The sequence below is a fragment of the Cynocephalus volans genome, chromosome 8 (genome assembly GCF_027409185.1).
Source record: "Cynocephalus volans isolate mCynVol1 chromosome 8, mCynVol1.pri, whole genome shotgun sequence".
In the NCBI taxonomy this organism is placed as follows: Eukaryota; Metazoa; Chordata; class Mammalia; order Dermoptera; family Cynocephalidae; genus Cynocephalus; species Cynocephalus volans.
Window position 1 is genome coordinate 7,822,788 of NC_084467.1, and position 19,537 is coordinate 7,842,324.

Here is a 19,537-nt window from a genome sequence, read left to right on the forward strand (position 1 = left end):
AAAATATTGTTTTTAATGTCCTTGTTTTGCAAATACAAAGTTGGCAAATAAATGTCAGTTCCTAAAAATTTCTTCCAGGTTTTACTGACCAGTGAAATTTAAAAGTTTGGAAAGTTTCAGACAAGTAAGCTGACTACCCTCTTTGTCCGTGAGGATCAGGGTATCCTAGAGCAGCAGAGCCTTCCTGTGCTGCAAGTGTGCTGTAAATGAGTGATAGAGTGGCTCAGGTGTTGATTCCTTTAATCCTTGGGCAAGTCAGACCCTTAGGCTTCATCTCCTTTGCCCTCAAGCAGCTCCTTCTGTTTATATCAGTGGACCAGACAAATATCATTTTCTATGTGTGTCATAATGTAAAAAAGGTTGCAAGGCACTGGTGTAAAGCTTCGGCACTTGGGGGATTGGAGTGAGGAGACAGATCGGAGATCACCCTATATAAAACAAAAATTCAGGAAGGACTGCACTTGCAAGGAAAAAAATCACATAGAAAATAATCTCTTCCATAGATTAAAAATAATTGTATTTTTATTATCTTTGCTCTGGTGGAGGTATTTAAAAAATCAATTTAACTCTGAGATTTCGTGACCACTAGGTGACTTTCATGTGGGTTTAGGACCTAGATTTACACTACTAGTGTAGTCTGAAAAACCTTAAGCTAAGAAGTGGACCCAGGCCTATAATGCCTTTAGACATCTAGCAGAAGCAAGCACAAATTATTCCAAGTCTTCAGAGAATTTCCTTAGAAAAAGTTCTAAGAAATATGAGCTCATAGTCAAAAATCACAAAACACACTAGAATACAAGTCACCATGAGTAAGAATCACCAGAATCAGTAATAATAAAATTTATTCTCCCAAAGATTTTTGGGTTTTGTAATTATCAGATAAAGAATACAAAATATGTACACTTGAATAAAAAAGGGAATTGAAAACATAAGTAAGGGGCAAATGACTAAAAACAACCAAGTGCATTTGAAAAAGGACCAAATAGAATTTCTAGAAATGAAAAGATAATTCAAATGGAAAACTCAGTGTAATAGTTCAACAGTGGATTATACATACCCGAAGAGAGAATTGCCAAATTGAAAGAGAGCTGAAGAAATTATCCAGAATATACCACAAAGAGAAAGAGAGATGAAAAATACGAAAGATATTTAGAGATATAGATGACAGAGGTCAATATATATCTAAAATATCAAAAGATTATCAAAAGGAGAAAGTAGAGACTTGGAGAGCGTCCCTGTCTTCCCTCTTTTTCATATTCCTTCGTCTCCTGGTTTGGAAGCTGTTATCAAAAAGATAAATGGCTGAGATTTTTTTCTACAGTTGGTAAATGATATGAATCCTCAGATTTAGGAAGCCCAGTGAATCCTGAGCAAAACAAAGAGAAACTTGTACCTAGACGTTTTGTAGTGAAATTGCAGAACAACAGTGACAAAGACATTTAAACCACCGTGGAGAAGAGAGAGAAGAAATGACAGGCAGGCAGGCATCTCAGCGCTGGAAGCCAGAGGACGGTGGAATAACAGCCTTAATGCTGAGAAGAAGGAACTGTTAGCTGGGACTTGTGTACCCGTGTGGAACTGTCTTTTAAGAGCAAGTTTGAAATAAAGACATTTAGAGATTTTAAAAACAATTAAACAACAACAAAAAACCCCTCTTGGTCTGCCAGTAGAAACCCTAATTTTTAACAAATGTAGTTTAAGAAGGAAAATGGTCTCAGGACTAATTGTCTGAGATGCAAGAAGGAGCGCTAAATGAAGAACAGGATAAACACGTGGTACATGTAACAAACACTGACAGGTAAAACAGTAATAGCGTGTAAAACAGCAGTAGACGAGAGGAGTGAAGATTCAAGTAGATCGGAAATACTGAACAGCAATAGCAGGTAAGCCAGAAGAGGTGTAATGAGAGCAGACATTCTCAGGTCCTTTATTATCTGGAAGAGGGGTAAAGGTACTAGGTAACTTTTAGATTTTGAGTTAAGAATATTTGCTAAAATTTTAAGGGTAACTATTTAAAAAATAGAAATAGAGTATATTTTCCAAACTAGTAAAGAAAAAATATGGAACAAAGTGGGGGAAGAGAGTGGACAGAACTTAAGTCAATTCAAAGAAAGGGAAAAAGAAATACAAATTTTAAAAAGGGACAAATAGCACAAAATAGGATGGTTAAAAAAATCAAAATATGTCAGTATTCACAATTAATCACAATTAAAAGTCATAGGTTGGATGAAAACAAAACAAAACTCAGCTTTATATTTGTTTACAGAAAGCATACCTGAAATATTAGGGTAGAGAAAGACTGAAGGTATAAGAAAGGGAAGAGATATACCAAGCACATACTAAATAGAAGAAAATTTGGGTAAACATTAATTAGAAGTTAGTCATTACGAAATTACAGCTAGACAGGAGGAATAAGTTCTTGTGTACTAAATCACTGTAGGGCAACTACAGTTAACAATTTATTTTATAATTTCAAATAGCTAGAAGAGAGGATTTTGAATGTTCCCAACACAAAGAGATGGGTTTGAGGGGATGGATATGCTAATTACTCTGATTTGATCTTCACAAATTATATACATGTATCCAAATATCACATTGTACCCAATAAATATGTACATTTATTATGTGTCAAAAATAATAAATGAAAAAATTAAATTAGACTTTAAAGCACACAGCATTATTAGAAATAAGAATTTTATAATGATACATGTTTACCAGGAGGATATAACAGTTTCAAACATATGGACATCGACGTGTAATAAAGCAAATATTGATCGAACTGCAAGAAGAAACGAACACATACATAATCATAATGGGAGATTTTTACCATGTCTCTTTCAGCTGTCAATAGATAAGGGCAATAAACATCAGCAAGCATGCAGACAAATTAAACAACACAGCCAACAAGCTTGATCTAATTGAAAGATACAGAGCTTGGCACCCTGCGGTCTTTCCTAATACTCAGAAATGTTTCAGGAGTCAGAGTCATACAGATCATGTTTTCTGACCAGTACATTAGGTTAGAACATTAATATAGAACTTTTAAAAAAACCTCATACATTTGAAAATATTTTTAAAAGAGCATGCTTTTTTAGGTGAAAGGTCAAAGAAGAAATCATAGCAGAGATTTGAAAGTATCTACACCTGAACAATAAATATTACGTATCAAGATTTTTTTTTTTTTTTTTTTTGTCTTTTTTTTTTTGTCTTTTTCGTGACCGGCGCTCAGCCAGGGAGTGCACCGGCCATCCCTATATAGGATCCAACCCGAGGCGGGAGCGTCGCTGCACTCCCAGCGCCGCACTCTCCCGAGTGCGCCACAGGCTCGGCCCACGTATCAAGATTTCTACATTCAGCTAAAGTGATTCCTAGAGGAAAATATGAAGCTACAAATCTATTAAAAACGAATAAAGGAAGAAGAGAAAAGTGATAAATAAATTTTGGGAATAAAAACCCTTTTCTTGAATGTTCTTCCCTGGACATGTGCATGGTCAGTCCCCTTCCTGCCTTTGCTCATGTGCCGTTTCTAAGTGCAGCCCACCCCACTTAAAATGGAAAGTGCCTGCACTCTTAATGGCCTTTCCCTGTTCTTTTTTCCTTCATTTTTTCATAGCATTTATTTCTCCCCACCCCTCCCCCATAGCATTTTTCATTTAATATACTTTATGCTTTGCTCATTGATTATGTTTACTGTTTATTAACTTTCTCCCTCTAGGATATAAGCTCTGTGAGATAGAGATTTTTTTGTCTCTTTTGTTCATCAATATCTCAGATACCTAGAATAATGCCTACACAGAATGGGCACTCAGTAATATTTGTTACTGAAGAAGAGAATTCCATGAAAAATATAAATATACAAAGTCCATATCAATTTGAAGATTTGGATGGAAATCAAATTCCTAGAAAAACATCATTCTCCACAAAGTTGATTCAAGAAGGGAGAACTTAAATTATCAAAAACCATGAAATAAATTGAATCAATATTGTAAATTTTTCCATAGAAAACATCTTGCTCATACGATTTTGTGTTTTTTTTTTTTTTTTTTTGAGTGGCTAGCTGGTACACAAATCTGAACCCTTGACCTTGGTGTTATCAGCACCACGCTCTAACCAAGTGAACTAACCAGCCAGCCCTCATACCAGTTTGTAGGTAATTCAACTGTTCCAATTTTGCAGAATTTTTCCAGATAATTAAAAAAATAGGGAGTGCTTCAACTCAGTTTATGAAGCTAATGTGACCTTATTATTGAAACTAGACAAGAATAATGTAAATGAAGAAAATTAATTACACGATAATCATACTTGTGAACATATTTGCAAAAATCTTAAGATACTGACAAATCAAATACCACTACACATCATAAAAAACGGGCAAAACGATTCTGTTGGGTTGGCTGCCAGGGCAGTGGTTACTGTGGGCCAGAGTAGTAAGTGATTACAAAGGGTCACAAGGGGGCTTCTGAGGTGTTGATAACATTCTGTTTCCTGATCTGGGTGCTGATCGTAGTAGTATGTTTACTTTGTGAAAGTTCATTCATCCAAACACATATCTGTGCACATTTCCGTACATAGATTTTAATTAAAAGTTTATGCAAAAAGTAATACAGTATAATATGATGTGATAAATATGTTACGTTCAACTTAAGTTTATCTCAGGAATGTGTGTGTCATCATTAGAAAATCTGTAAATATTATCCACTGTATTATAAAGAGGAAATCCTTATAATGTTGGTAGCTGCCAAAGATTGATAAAATTTTACATCAATTCACGGTAAAACTCTTGACAAATGAGGAACAGAAAGGATTATTCTTAAACTGGAATATTCCAATATTTTACCAATAGTTTACCAGTATTCCACAAGCTCCCAGACGTTTCCTAGTTCCCTTTGCAGTTAGATCGGGGTCAAGTGACCGGTTCTGTCCAATAGACTGTGAATGGGAGTGACGTGTGTCACTTTGAGGTGAAGGCAGTTGAGCCGATGTTCGTCCTCCATCCCTCTCTTCTCTTGCTCCAGTGACCTTGGAGGCTGTGTATTGCAGATGGCATAGATTAAAGATGGAGTAAGGATGCTTCACTCTCATCAGACTTTGCGTAAGCAAGAAATAACCCCTTATAGTGTTAAGCCTCTAAGATTTCAGAGTGTATGTGTTATGACAGCATAGTCTATCTTATTCTAATATGAGGACATCTGCCAAAAACTACAACTCTCATATTTAGTGTTGAGAAGTTAGAATCACTCTCTTTAAAATCAGGAGTAAGAACACGATGACTGCTACTTCTGCTTCTATTCGACATGGGGATCCTACCCGGTGCAGTAAAACGAGTAGGGATTGGAGCAGAAGAAACAAAACAGTTATTATTTGGAGATAAATTGATTACCTATGTAGTAAACCTTATGTATAAGTCAACAAGTTGCTTAGAAGAGGTGTGTATTTAAAATCACTTACTATGTGCCAGCAATCAAAAATTAGAAAACTTAACTTTTTAAAAAGGTGCCATTCACAATTTCACTAAAAACTGTATGGTACCTAAGAATAAATTAACAAAAGAAGTGCAAGACTTTCATGGAGAAAATTGTAAATGCTTATTGAAAGACCTCAAAGAAGGTCTGAATGCTAGGAGAGAGATAAAGACTCAGTGACATAATGATGTCATTTCTCCCCAGTTTGATCTCTAGAGTTAATGAAATTATAGTCGGAATCCCAGCAGGATTTTTAGGGAACCTGTAAAGCTGGTTTTAAAATATGTGTGGAAGAGGAAAGGGCCAAGAATAGCCAAGATACTCTTGAAGTAGGATGAGGTGGAGGGATTGACCTAGCAGATAGCAAGAGTTATCACGAGGTTTGAGGAAGAAAGACAGTGTTATTGGCTCAGGGACAGGCAAATTGTCTAATGAACAGAAATGAGTATTCAGAAATAGACCCACTCGTTTATGAAATTGGACATATGACATAGGAGATTTCATACTAATATAAAAAGGATGGTCTTTTCAATAAATGGTGCTGGGACAATAATTTAGTTCATGTGGGGGGAAAATAATATGTACTTAACCAGTTTTTGTAATCAGGCTCTGGTTGAGTTTTATGTCTTTTAAAAATATTATGTATAGAGAATCTGCTCTAATGTTTTGTTTTTTTTTTAAGTAAGCCCAAGGAAATGACAGTTTGGGGATATTTCCAACATACATAATAGACAGAATGTTTATATCCCAATATATGAAGAGCTCTTACAAATTAATAAGAAAAAAGACGAACCTTTGTCATTTTGCTTTCCTGACTGATTTTGATTGATATTTTAGAACTTTTCCTCAACCAGCAGCCGTAACATTCTGTTTATAAAAAGGTAAAAGACTTTCTTGTCTTTTATACTTAAAGCATGTCCCAGGTGGATGTGGATTCAGGAATTGAAAATATGGAGGTTGATGAAAATGATCGGAGAGAAAAACGGAGCCTCAGTGATAAGGTTGGTAAGAGATGAACCCCTTGTTTTAGTGTAATACAGATAGTATAAACAGACTATTTCATGTCTTGTATCTGGAGAGTCTATTAGAGTGGGCCACTTCAAATCAGCAAATCCTGTGCAGGAGATTTTTTATCTTTTGAGGAAAAATGGGTAGCCTAGATTGTCCTTTTAACGAAAGTGTAACTCAGTTCTTTACCTGATAAAATCCCTCAGTTATCTTTGGTTCAGGTCCATGTTTTTATTGGTAAATTTACTTTGTAATAGGGACGAATTTAGAGCCAATTAGAATTTTTTCTGTTTGTTTTTTGCTGAAGCAAGTAGATCATCACATCTTTGGCAGTATTCTGAGGAAAATGTCTGAGAATTGAAGTAAGAATATGTAGAATCCAGTAGCATGTTGAAGCTTTTTGAAAACATGAGGCCTTTATGTTTGATTATCATCTGAGCTTAGTTCCTCATATTTATGGTTTTGTTTTGTTGTCGTGATATAGATAACTGCATCTCCTTCTGTTCAGTAATCATTAGGAATGCTTTAGGCAGCACATTTAGAAGTTAGACTGTTGCCTGCTCGTGGTGAAGTGGTTTATTTTGTATAGTTCTTTAATATTTACAGCATTCTTACATAGAGAATATTTTTTCTGTGGTGGAATGTAATGAGAAATGTTAAATTTTGGAAAAATTCCTGGAAGGAAATTGGATGTGTAACTAGAATGTTAACCTGGTCTTTTGGAGTTCAGAAGAGTAAATAGATAGGATATATGTACGTCCTTTATCACATTCCTTCGTTGGCAATTCCTGATAATGCCCTTGCTCTTAGATGTTCCGCCATAAATTGTACTATAAGCTCACAAGACCTTGATGTGATAACTTTAAAGTCATAGTAGCAAATTGAGTTTTCCCTTAATCATGGGGTAAATGGTTTTATGCATTTTAAAAATATCCTCATTAGTAAAAGATTAAATCAGAATAAAGTGTTTTTATTGAAGCATTCAATTCATACCTCCTATTAATTCTCAAATCTTCTTTCTTGCCAGGAGCCTTCGTCAGGCCCTGAAGTGTCTGAAGAGCAGGCGTTACAGCTGGTCTGTAAGATCTTTCGTGTCTCTTGGAAAGACCGGGACAGAGATGTCATCTTTCTTTCTTCTCTTTCTGCACAGTTTAAGCAGAACCCAAAAGAAGGTAGGAATCTAGCTCAACAGTCTTGTTTCAGAGTACTTAGAAGAAAACAAGATGTCTGCTCTTTGACCTTTTCCATTATCCACACTCACTCTATTTTGCTTTTGGGTTGTAATTTTTTTTTTTTTTTTTTAAGGGGATCACAACCCTCGGCATGGTGTCATCCGCACCACGCTCAGCCAGTGAGCGCACCAGCCATCCCTATATAGGATCCAAACCCACGGCCTCAGCGCTATTAGCACCGCACTCACCCAAGTGAGCCACGGGGCCAGCCCATGGGTTGTATTTTTGATTACAGGGATATTTGGTGAGGACACTACTGTTAGGCCATTTACTTCCCTTCCCACTGATCTTATTAATAAATTATTTTTTACTTTTATGATTTCTATAAAAGAAAATGACATAAATAAGGTAATAATCTCCACTGTCTCAGAAATTTAATTTTTTTCCTTTGCAGTAGGAAGAGAAAGCATTAGCTCTTCTTATAAAGTAGGCATATATTGGGTAGTCTCCAGGGATCCTGATAGAGATGCTCTGTCTGACCTATACCTGCTTTGAGTGCCTACCAGGCTGTGTATAGACAGTGGAATAAATCTGTTTGATTAAGTTGCTTAGCAAAATAGAACATAATGTCACTTTGCTGTGTTTTCCAGGATTCTATTTTAAGAGGCTGCGCTAAGCCACACTTACAACAAAATAATAAGAGTTTTAGCAAGATACCAGCATTATAGGGCACTATCATTTTTCTTAACAGTAGTCATTTGGAAGACAGCAGTGGTAGGGGAGGTATGCTGGAATGGTTTTTTTGCATATTACTGGAATATAACCTCCCTGATGGTGGGGATTTTTGCTTGTTTTACTCACTGATTTATCCCCAGTGTCTAGAAGGGTGTCTTGCACAAAACAGTCCCTCAATAGATACATTTTAAAGGAATGAATGAATATCAAGCAAATTGCCTTTTCCTCCCCTATGCTGCCTATGCTCCAGGGAGGGAAAAAAGTCCTCTGTGTTCCTGGAGGATGGATAGGCTACTTCTGATTTTACTGACATCTCATTAACTCTGGTTATAGAGATGAGCTTAGCAGCCACGTGTTTCAAAACCCTGCCGCTTGTTTTTCTTAGGATTCTCAAGTCTGTCTTACACATATAAGTGGTAATTTTCAATAACGAAATCTGATAAACTTTACATGGTTTAGAACTTTTATTTGTTTAGTGATATTTAAAATGTATCTAAAGACCAACAGTAAATCAGTTGGGAGCTGCAAAAGAATAAGAAGGAAGCTAGAATGTAAAACCTCGGATTTAGTAGTTTTACTGTATAGGAAGTGTATATAGACTAAGAAATACTAACCCACTTGCATTTGTAGTATGGTAAACTTCTATCGTTGGGAGTAGCTTCTTTTTATAGTTAATATATATTCACAGTAACTCTCATTGACTACACTCCTATTTTTTGTTAAATAAACTTTTTATTTTGGAATAATTTTAGATTTACAGAAAAGTTTCAGAGATAGTGCAGGGAGTTCCTGTATATACTTCACCCAGTTTCGCCTAATGTAACATTTTACGTAACCACAGTACATTTGTCAAAACTAGGAAATTACAATTAACTAAACATCAGACTTTATTTGAATTTCACTGGGTTTTCCACTATATATCCTTTTACTCTTCCAGAATCCAAGCCAGGATACCACAGCGAACCATTCTGGTTCAGTTTGGCTTATTTGAGGACTGTGTGTCTGTGAAGGACCATGTGTAACCTGTTCTTTATTCTGCCTTCCCAACAGTGTTCTCTGATTTTAAGGACTTGATCGGCCAGATTTTAATGGAAGTGCTCATGATGTCCACTCAGACTAGAGATGAAAACCCATTTGCCAGTCTGACAGCCACATCACAGCCCATTGCAGCGGCAGCTCGGTCACCAGACAGAAACCTCATGCTAAATGCTGGCTCCAATCCAGGAACAAGTCCCATGTTCTGCAGTGTGGGTTCCTTCAGTGCCAGCTCTTTGTCCAGGTCAGTGTGGTTCTCTTTGCCCATCTAATTGGCATAAAACATCCGTGAAGTATGTAGGAGAAGGGGATTTTTATTCACTAATCTGCGTTGTGCAGATTATGGCATGTGTTGTATTTGGGGGGATGGATTTAGTTGTTAGAGTGAGTTTTGTCTTTTCTAGACTTTTTTTTTTTTTTTTTTTTTGGCTTTCCATGGTTAGGCTATTGGTAGATTACATTTTAGAAACAAATGGCTGTGTATACTACATTCGGCTTTTTCATATTGTAAGTTTAGCCTCTAGATCAGTACAACAATTAGATTATAGTTATTCAGATGCTTATCTAATGGGCCTATTATACTGGAACTCTTAGAGATCTGAAATGTGATCATACCACCCTTTAAAAGCTTGATTTTCCATTTTAGTTCATTGCCTGAAGTTTTTCTTCATTTTTCTTTTCTTTCCTCTTTCTCAACTAACTCAGCCTCTTTGAAAGTAGTCCAGCTCCCACTCCCAGTCTCTGGAGCTCTGTGCCAGTGATGAGTCCGTCTTTTGCCTCGCCTTCCCGTGCGGCCAGCCAGATGGCTGTGCCTTCCTCTTCCCTCGGTCCTCACGGCGCGGCCTCCGGAGCTGCTGCGGGAAGCCAGCCCTCATCTCCACGCTACCGCCCCTACACGGTCATGCACCCGTGCGGGTCTTCCCCTTCTCCCACCCCGCGGTCCTCAGGCATCTCCGTTCCACCTAGCTCCCCAAGCCTCCCTACCCTCGCTAGCAGCCCCCAAGCAGTGCCCGCCAGCAGTTCCGCACAGAGGCCCACCAGCATGGGCCCACCTTTAGCGCCCGCCTCACCCAGTGCCGGGAGCAGACGTCCCTCCTCCCTGAGGACCCCTCCTAGGTACTTGTTCAGCAGGAGAGCTGTGTGTATGTTTGCAGTGCAGGGCAAGGAGGTTAACACGGATGGGAGGGAAGAACTGCTGTGTGCCACTGACCTCAGTTAAATTCTGTTGTTGTTGCTTTGGGTTATTAACCCGTGTGGCTAACTAGTTGGGTGGGCACGCGCCCTGAGTCCATGCTTCTGCCAGGCTTGGAGCACATCGGAAAGTACAGGTTGTGCTCTGTGAGTCCTTTTCTTCCCTCTGTCCCCTATTTCTCCTTTCTGTATGGGAAAAAGAAAAGAAAGAATGAAATAACTTTGTTTTTTGCAGTCTAGTTCACACCTCATTCCTTGTTACAAATGAATTTCAGAGACTGTGGTCAATGATGTATTTGAGAGTTGGGCTCACAGGACCCCTTGACTTTTTGTACTGTTGCCAATGGTAGTTGAAATTCAGTGAGTCCGAGGGGTTGTGGGAGAAATCCGGGCCCGGTGTCTGATACTTCTGGTGAGTGGGACTGGAGCACTTTATGCCTTGATGCTGATTTTTGGTACATGTAATCTCAGCCTCTTAGAAGCAGTATTAGAATCCCACTGATCCTGTGGCCCCTTCTCTCAAGTATACCTATGTAGTTCTGTAACTTAGGTGAATTTGTTTTCTGCATGTCAGTAGACAAAGCTTTTAGTGTAAAATTTATTTAAAAGAACAGCAGTTGCAAAAGCTTCTCCCCTCTTGTTTTTCCTTTGTTCCCTGATGACCTTTTTTGCTTTTGTTGTGGTAGTATGTACGACAACCCTTTCTCCTTCCTCTTCCTCGCACTTTCTGGGGACAGTAGTGATGAAGAAGAAGAAGATGATGATGATGATGATGAAGGTGGTGGTGGTGGTGATGATTTTTCTTGTGTCCAGTTTGGCTCCAGGTATCAGAGGAATGGAGTCTTACCCCTGCATGTGCATAGGTGCTTAGGAACTAACTTTTATAAGTCCTAATTAGTGGTGTGTGTTGAATCCAAACAGGATAGGGTTCAGTGAAGTGGGCTGGCAAGGGTACCTAGGACCTTACGGGATAAAGTGGCACATAGGAAAATTTTCATAGTTGTCACCTGGTAAGTTTGGAGGAAAACTTACGTATAACCCATTTGTCAAAAACGTAAAAACAGATTAAAGATCAGCCATCATTAAGGACACCCACTCCTGGATCTAAAATGAGGGACCCTCATTTATCTGTTGCAAGAATGTTCTTGTGAGCTACCGAATGAGAGCAACATGTACCTTGTGAGGCATGTTTTCTTAAGTACAGTTGCATGGACTGCTGCTATTTAGAAATGGCAGAGGGGCTGGGGCGTGCGTGCATGCGTGCGTGCGTGTGTGTGTGTGTGTGTGTGTGTGTGTGTGTGCGTGTGTGTGTGTGGTGTGTTCCCTTCCTACTCCTGTGAGTCCCTCCTCACCCCTCTATCAAGCTCAGTCTGGGCAATCCATTGAAGAATATGTGGGGCCATGCTCTCTAGTATAACTGTGATTCTGCTTTCACTTCTCACCTTCAGTTCTCCAAGCACCTCCTTGACCTTGGTGAAGCCAGACCCCATTTGTCAAAAGAACCTTTAGAAATGGAATCGCAACAGAAGCTAAATCATAGTTCATGATGTTGCTGAATGTTTACCCCAAAGACTGAGTGAAAAACACTACTCAGGTTTTCTAGGTGACTTTGAGCAAGAAAATATAATAGCACCTTCTTTCTAAGCCTCCGACTCATTGTCTTATAATTTTGCTCTTTAATTGAAGTTTCCTCTGGACCAAGTTGGTATTTGTGCCCAGCACTGTTCAAAAATAACTCCAGGCTATATATAGAGACTGCAGGAGGAGTTAGGTGCACTTCATTAAATTTGACGGTGTTCAGAAGAATCATTAGAGACTATATAAAGAGAAGAAAGTTGATGCAAGGTGGAATATTGATTCAGGAAGGCTGATATTTGTAGTAGGTTGAACATTCTGTCACTATTTCTCAAGTGAATTTCCCAAAGGAGGAAGTGTCTTTTTCATGTAGATAGAATCCTATTATGTGATTATAGTACTACAGCAGGCGTCCTTAAGAATTAATTTCCGTACATGGTAAAAGTGCTGTGTTATTGTATATTATCTGTGGGAGAAATGTTCTCTCTCCCTGGCCTATTTAATTCTTACTTTCTTTAACAGATATATCAGATTGTGTCTTGCTTTTACTAATGCCTCTCTTTCTAGACTTCTAACATCCCAGCCTTGCCTCAGATCTGGATTCTGTACCTGAGGGTGTACACAATCGTGTGATAATAGCTGTAACTCCTCTTTGCACAGCTTGTGCCAGATACTGTGCTGCACTCTGTATGCGTCATCTCCTTTGGTCCTCACTGCAGCACTCTGGGAGGAAACAGGCTGCAGAGAGGTTCCAGTCACACAACTAGTAAGTGGCAGAGCCTGGATTCAGACTCAAGCAGCATCAGTGCAGAGCTCACAGTCATCACCTCCACACTGTGCTGCCTCCGGCTCTTCCATTTTTGCCCAAACAGGACTTGTGTTGTTCTCATTCCTCACCAGGTACTTCCCTGCCCAGAGTCTGTGCGTCTTCTCTGCTCCTTGGCAAGGAAGTGGCAGCATTTTACTCCTTAATTACAAAATTCCATTCCAGTCCGTTGGCACAGCCCTTGTTGGCTGCTATAATGAAATGCATAATGTTATATGATCATCCAAATGAAAAAAAAAAAAGAAATCTGATCATCCAGATTTTGGCAACTTGCATATTCTTAATAGATATCAAAAAGAATATAAAAGGGAGCTGGCCGTTTAGCTTAGGTGCTTTGAGTGTGGTATCGATAACACCATCAAAGGTTCAGATCCCTGTGGCCAGCCACAAAAAAAAAAAAAAAAAAAGAATGTAAAAGGATGGGTAAAAATATGTAGCATAACTGTTTAACAAATAAAAGAACTGGAGAATACATGGAGGGTCAGAACCAGGAAGAGGGAGCAAAAAACCTTGTTAATTTGAGCAGTCAGCAAAAAAATAGTTCTCCCGTTTCTCCTTTATAATTGATCTTCGCAGATTTTTGTTTCCTTGGAAGTAAGCAATTTTAACACCTACTTCTTGCCTAGTAAGATTAGTGGCATAGAAGACAGAATCAACAGGGGTTGCAGCTGTCTCCCCTTCCATTTGCCCAGTGGAGTCGGTGTGTTAGAAATCTTTTTGGAAGTAACTGGGACATACATTCACGTGTTAGTTATTTCTAGTGGTGATGATAACGGTTACTTTAAAAAAGGGTGAAACGTTCCTTCCGTAATGTTTTGTAGTCTTCTGTGAAAAGAACCGGTGTGTTAACAGGAACTGCTTCTTGCAGGAGTAGAAATGAGTGAGCTAGAGAATTATCCTGTGATAAAGGTACCGTAGCAGTTATCGTGAGGAAAACTGTGCTAGTTGCTTCCCAGGAAGTTGATGACTAGAAAGAAATTTGGTGGTTTTGTTTTGCTTTTTTGGTTTTTTTTTTTTAACTGCTTAGATATTTCAGTGAAGAAGGTCAAATTTTGAATGTCATGAGCCTGTGTGAGTAGAGAAAGGGAAAACTAACGTAGTAGAAAACATTGACATCACTGCTTGGGGACGAAACATGGAAATAGTGGAAGAGAAATCCTTACATGATGTGTATCCCCAGAACCCTCCAGTGACTTCTCTTCTCACACAGAGTAGAACCCAAAGCCTCTCACCATGGTTTACAAGTCCCTGCGTGTCTCACGTACACAACACACACACCCCCACACACAGCCAAGCATGTACGCGCACATGCACACGCACACGCACCCAAACGCGCTCATCTTTCCTACCTAATGCACCAGACTCTTGATTTTTGTACTTATTATTCCCTCCTGTCTTAGGCCTTTCTACTTGTTTCCTCTCTTTGGCCCACTCTTTCCCCAGGTAGCTGTGTGTCCCGCTCCCTGACTTCCCTCAGTCCTGCGTGTGAGTGCCATCTTACCACAGGGCATTCCCGACCCGTCGTATTAAACATGATGTAAAACGCACGCACACTTCCCCTCTCCGCCACACATACTCTGCTTTTATGTTTCTTCATAGCACTTATATATATGAATTTGGTTTTGATTGTCTCCCCCTTCTAGAACGTAACTGCCATTTCACCAGGGTCTTCATCTGTTTGATTAGGTGCTTGGCCTCAGGACCTACAACAGTGCCTGGGACACAGGAGGCCCACTATAAATGCTTGTTGAATGAACTTATAGTGCTTAAAGCTGCTCAACTCTGACTTTGCCTTGCATTGAGAAAATATAAAATTCCAGGGTCTCCATTTAAAAAATTAGTAAATGGAACGGTATTTATTCCCACTATAAGAGAAACTGCAGTGGAGTCTCTTTAAGAAGCTAGTTTGCTTGGTGCATTTAAAATAGAATTCATTCTGCACAGGTCTGATGCAGGTATTGTCATTTTGTTTTCAGAAAGATTTGTCTATATTTCTATTATATGGAAGTAATTACATAATAAAATTGGACTGTTGTAGTTATCAGAAAATGGTTCCTATATTCTCCCAGAGGGAGGCATGGTTTTTTAGATGCTGTTAGGACTTAAATATGACATATTTCCAAGATGTCACAGTTGTAAAACCATCATGAATTTTGTAACTTTCTGAGGACGAAAAGTGAAATACCCTTTTAAGCATTCAAAAATGTTTATTGATAGTATAAATTTATGCATATAAACTGTACACCTTTCTCCTTCAGTATCACATTCAGAAATTGAGTCCAGCTCTTCCACTTTGGCTCTAAATATCCTTATAAATCAATTTTGACCATGACACTTATGGTTAGCGTTGGTGAGACTGGCCACTTTTCATACTTGTGAGCATGATTTAACTTAGCATCTTTTTAGGACTGATCTTATAATTTTGAAACATGTTGACAAATACTGGGGTTTACTTTACATTTCCTATCTGGTTTAAGTTTTGTTTCATTTTCCCCCCCTCTTCTCTTAACTGGTTGTTTGGTGCCTGACTGATGATCACCAAAATACACCAACCCCTTTTAGCTTGAGTGTCTTTCGTTGCATTGCCCTGCACAAGATATGCAGTCTTCTGCATCTATTGTCACCTTTCATGTCTTAGTGAAATATTTGTGAAAACATTTCAAGTGACAGTGAGGAGTCCAAGTTTAAGTTAAAATTAAATGAAATGTGTTGCTAAGAAAGAAACCTAATTTCAGTGGCAATTGCATGAGCCAATGCCATCTAAGCATGCTGAGTTCACACAAACATGAGTTCACATGCCGCCTGTACTGGCTCCTTGCAGCTGGCAAGGACTTATTGACATCAGATATAAGATGTTTTTCATTCCAGAAATGTAAAAATGTGAGAAACATGGGGCGTACTATCAAGGAAATGTATAGTTTAAAATGTTCATTTTATACATGAAGATCTATTTTCATTGTCACTGCAAGAACTGCTTAAAGGAAAATTATGCTCAATTATATATATATATATATATATATATAAAACTATAGGTACAAGTCTTTATTAGCGAAGTTCATCTTTGGGAAGTGCAGTGAATATAGTCACCGAGTCACTAATGTCAGATAGAACAGGGCGGAATCCCAGATAGCTTGAAGCTAACTGAGATTGCTGCAGGTAATGGCAAATATCTTTTTCCCCTTTCTACTTTTGGGGATTCACCACTCTTCTCATATTTGGTGATAGGTTTTTCTGTTTTGTTTTTATTTATGAAGGCTGGCCAGTTAGTTCAGTTGGTTAGAGCACAGCCTTGTGACACCAAGGTTGTGTGTTTGGATCCTCATTCTGGCCATCTGCAAAAAAAAAACGTTTTTATTTATGGTTTTTCTGTGCTTTACAGTACTCACCTTTCTGTAATCAGACCAATTAGCATATACCAGATCCTGCCCTTAATTAAGTGTATCAAAAAATACATTTCTATAAAGACGTAAAAATTCATTGTCCTTGTGTTTTTAGGGTTCCCACGTTGACCTGCCCGTCTGTGTCATGACTCTGGTGAGGTGCTTTGTGGGTGTTACTTACCTGCTCACTCCGCAGGAAGTTGGCTGCCTTCACTCCTTCGACTGCCTCTCAGCCCCATCTTCTCCCTTCCCTATCATCAGACCTATATTGTAGGTTGTAGGAATTCAAATTTCTTATACTCTGGGCTAAAAACCTTGGATTTAAAACTGGCATTGTTTTCTCCTTTACTGAAATATTTTAATAATATAGTTTCATTCCAAGGTCAATTATATGTATTTTCCCAAAATTCTAAAGTCAGTTGTGTATACTCATACATTCCAAAATTAGGTATGCTTATCTATCTGTATGACATGTGGTTGATATCTCAATTCCTCTTCGTACTTTCGGTTTCTAGCCTTTAATTTTCTGCCTCAGATTGAAGTAGGGATTTATTTCTCAAGTTCCTGATACTCTTCCCATCTTTTATCATCTTCTACATGTAATTTTTTTGCTGTTTGTTTTCCCATTTCCTCTGCATTTCAGAATTTATTGCTTCTTTCTATGCTGTGATTAATCTCTTTGTGTCTTTTGTGTATATCACATTTGTGAGTTCACCAGATTTGGTATGTGACCCGTGACTGATTGTTCTTAACTTCGTTAATTTCCTCCAACTCAGCCCTTGTGGGTATGTTAGGTTTTTATCCCAGAGAACAGTTATCACTAATAATAATGGGCTTCACCACGTCTCCTGCTTGTATTTTACAACACACTTCCACATTATTTCATTGAAGCCTCACTGCACGCAAGATAGAGGTTCTAGGTTCAGGTAACAAATAAGCAATAGGACTGGGACTGGAACCTAAGTCTGGTTTTAGTGCCAGGTTTTTGTTTCATTTTTACTATACTACTTTGCCTTTTTCACTGAAACTTTTAGAAATTTTTGTGTTGGTAGCAAATATGTTCACGGCTCTTTCTAACTGGACAGTTTTCCTAAGCTCTGGTCCTCCTGCCAAATGCTGGATGAAGACTTTTGAGATCTATGCTAGAAGTCACAAGGATGAGGGATATTTTGTTAGTCTCTTATACTTCACTTCTAAAGAGTTTGATTACAGCAATGGCATAGTCCGGCTTTAACCTAGCTCTGCCTGAGTAGTGGCTGTTCAGTTTGGTTTAATACTTGTGATATCCCTTCAAATGCCTAGCACTTGGTAGCAGTTCTCAGTCCTTCCAGTTTTATAAGTTGCCATCCCCAGTAAGATAAGGTCCCCTTCATAAGTCCATAAAATGTTTACCAAAAGTTATTGTTGTTGGACTTGGAGAGATGAAACAAGCAGTCAGCTCCAATCTTGGCTGCATGGGTGTTTGTGCTTTGTCATGGGTGCAGAGATCCTAACAGGCTTTCTGCTGCAGAAATGCAAACTGTCAAAAGAAATAATCGAGAAGAGATAAGAATCATCTATTTTTTTTTTCTTCTCCAAAGTTTGGGAGCATCTGGTGGAGCTAGTAATTGGGATTCCTACAGTGACCATTTCACCATTGAAACCTGCAAGGAGACAGATATGCTGAACTACCTCATCGAGTGTTTTGACCGCGTTGGAATAGAGGAAAAAAAAGCACCAAAGGTAATATGAAATACATTTATTTAAAGAAGAACCCTGATTATTTGTTTTAATAAATAATCTTCTTCCCTTCTCCCAGGAGCTTTCATTCATTTATTCAATCAGTAAAGTAGTTTCCAATTATCTTCTATGTGCCAGGCACTGTACTAGGAGCTTGGGAGTATGAGGGAACAAAACCAAGATCCCTGTCCTCATGGAACTCACATCCCAGTGGAGGGTAGAAGTGACAGGGCCAGAGGTGAACTCCAATGGCCTGGCTTCAGAGTCCTCTCTCTTGACCACGCTGTGGCTGGGTGCCACCAGTAACTTACATGGCCCTGATAATTTCTGATAGTCTGTCATAATTATAAAAATAACAAACATTATGGAGCACATGCAGACTGTCAGGGACTGCTAAGTCTGCATTAACTGACTTCTCACGGTTGTTCTGTGAGTCCTGTGGACCCCAGTGTAAGATAGGTATTCTTTTTTCCATTGTATGAATAAGCAAATGGACCTTGGAAAGATTGAGTAATTGTCCAGAATCACATAAATAACAAGTTGCGAGGCTGGGTTTAAACTCAGGCAGCTACACTTTTGCCACTACTTCCTGCTGACTGGCTTCATTATTTTCTCATTTTATTCCTCATTCATTTTCTGGTTCTAGGTTTACATGGGAACAAATCTGGTTGCCCACTGGTTAGCTTCGTATTTGTGAAGGACGTCTTTGGGGTTTGTTGTACTTCACCTTAGCAGAAGCAGAGACTGGGCTCATCTCCAAGGTTGTCAAGTGACCACCACGAACTTCCGCTTCTCTTGACTGCTGATTTCAGTGGAGATGGTGGACTTGGGTGACACAGTTACTTTAGTGACTATAGCTTGTTCATTGTGAATAAAGGAAGAGAAGAGCATGCCATTTTCTGGAGAGCAATCTCTTCTGACTTCTGTCAGTTTTCAACAGCATGGGATTATTTTGTTTGTTTCTTTTGGCAGCTGGCCGGTACGGGGATCCAAACCTGTGGCCTTGGGGTTGTGAGGCTGCACTCTCACTTACTGAGCTAGCTGGCCAGCTTGTTTTGTTTCTTGCAGTCCTAACCTCCACCTTTCTTTTTCAGATGTGCAGCCAGCCAGCAGTCAGCCAGCTTCTGAGCAGCATCCGTTCACAGTGCATATCCCACACTGCGTTAGTACTACAAGGTTCCCTCACACAACCGAGGTAAGAAGAGCCATTCCGTGCCGGCCGCTAGCAGGGAGAAGATCCTGTCCACCCATGGACATCAGGCTGTCCAGCCATTTTGCACCACCTTGGATAACTCTTTCCTCACCTGTAAAATGAAAGTGTTTGATTAGATGATCTCTGAGATCCCCTTCCTTCTCTAAAGTACTATGAATTAAAGCACTCTTTTCTTCCTCATCTTCTAAGTAGTGCAAAGCATATTTTTAAAAAGAAATTAG

General features: G+C 39.0%; 1 protein-coding gene across 2 annotated transcripts in view; it reads left to right on the forward strand.

Annotated features, from left to right (window-relative positions):
• Positions 1-19,537, forward strand: part of UBE4B (ubiquitination factor E4B) — a 123,767-nt gene that overhangs the window by 57,945 nt on the left and 46,285 nt on the right. The window contains exons 1-8 of one of the 2 annotated variants that reach the window (XM_063104747.1): positions 5,014-5,092; positions 6,376-6,463; positions 7,498-7,642; positions 9,428-9,656; positions 10,118-10,528; positions 11,290-11,427; positions 17,965-18,106; positions 19,198-19,298. In XM_063104747.1, the coding sequence (XP_062960817.1) occupies positions 6,377-6,463; positions 7,498-7,642; positions 9,428-9,656; positions 10,118-10,528; positions 11,290-11,427; positions 17,965-18,106; positions 19,198-19,298 (1,253 nt within the window). In that variant the 5' untranslated portion in view covers positions 5,014-5,092; position 6,376. Of the gene's footprint in view, positions 1-5,013; positions 5,093-6,375; positions 6,464-7,497; positions 7,643-9,427; positions 9,657-10,117; positions 10,529-11,289; positions 11,428-17,964; positions 18,107-19,197; positions 19,299-19,537 lie in introns of those variants that run through there. The other variant, XM_063104746.1, reaches the window with a different exon arrangement.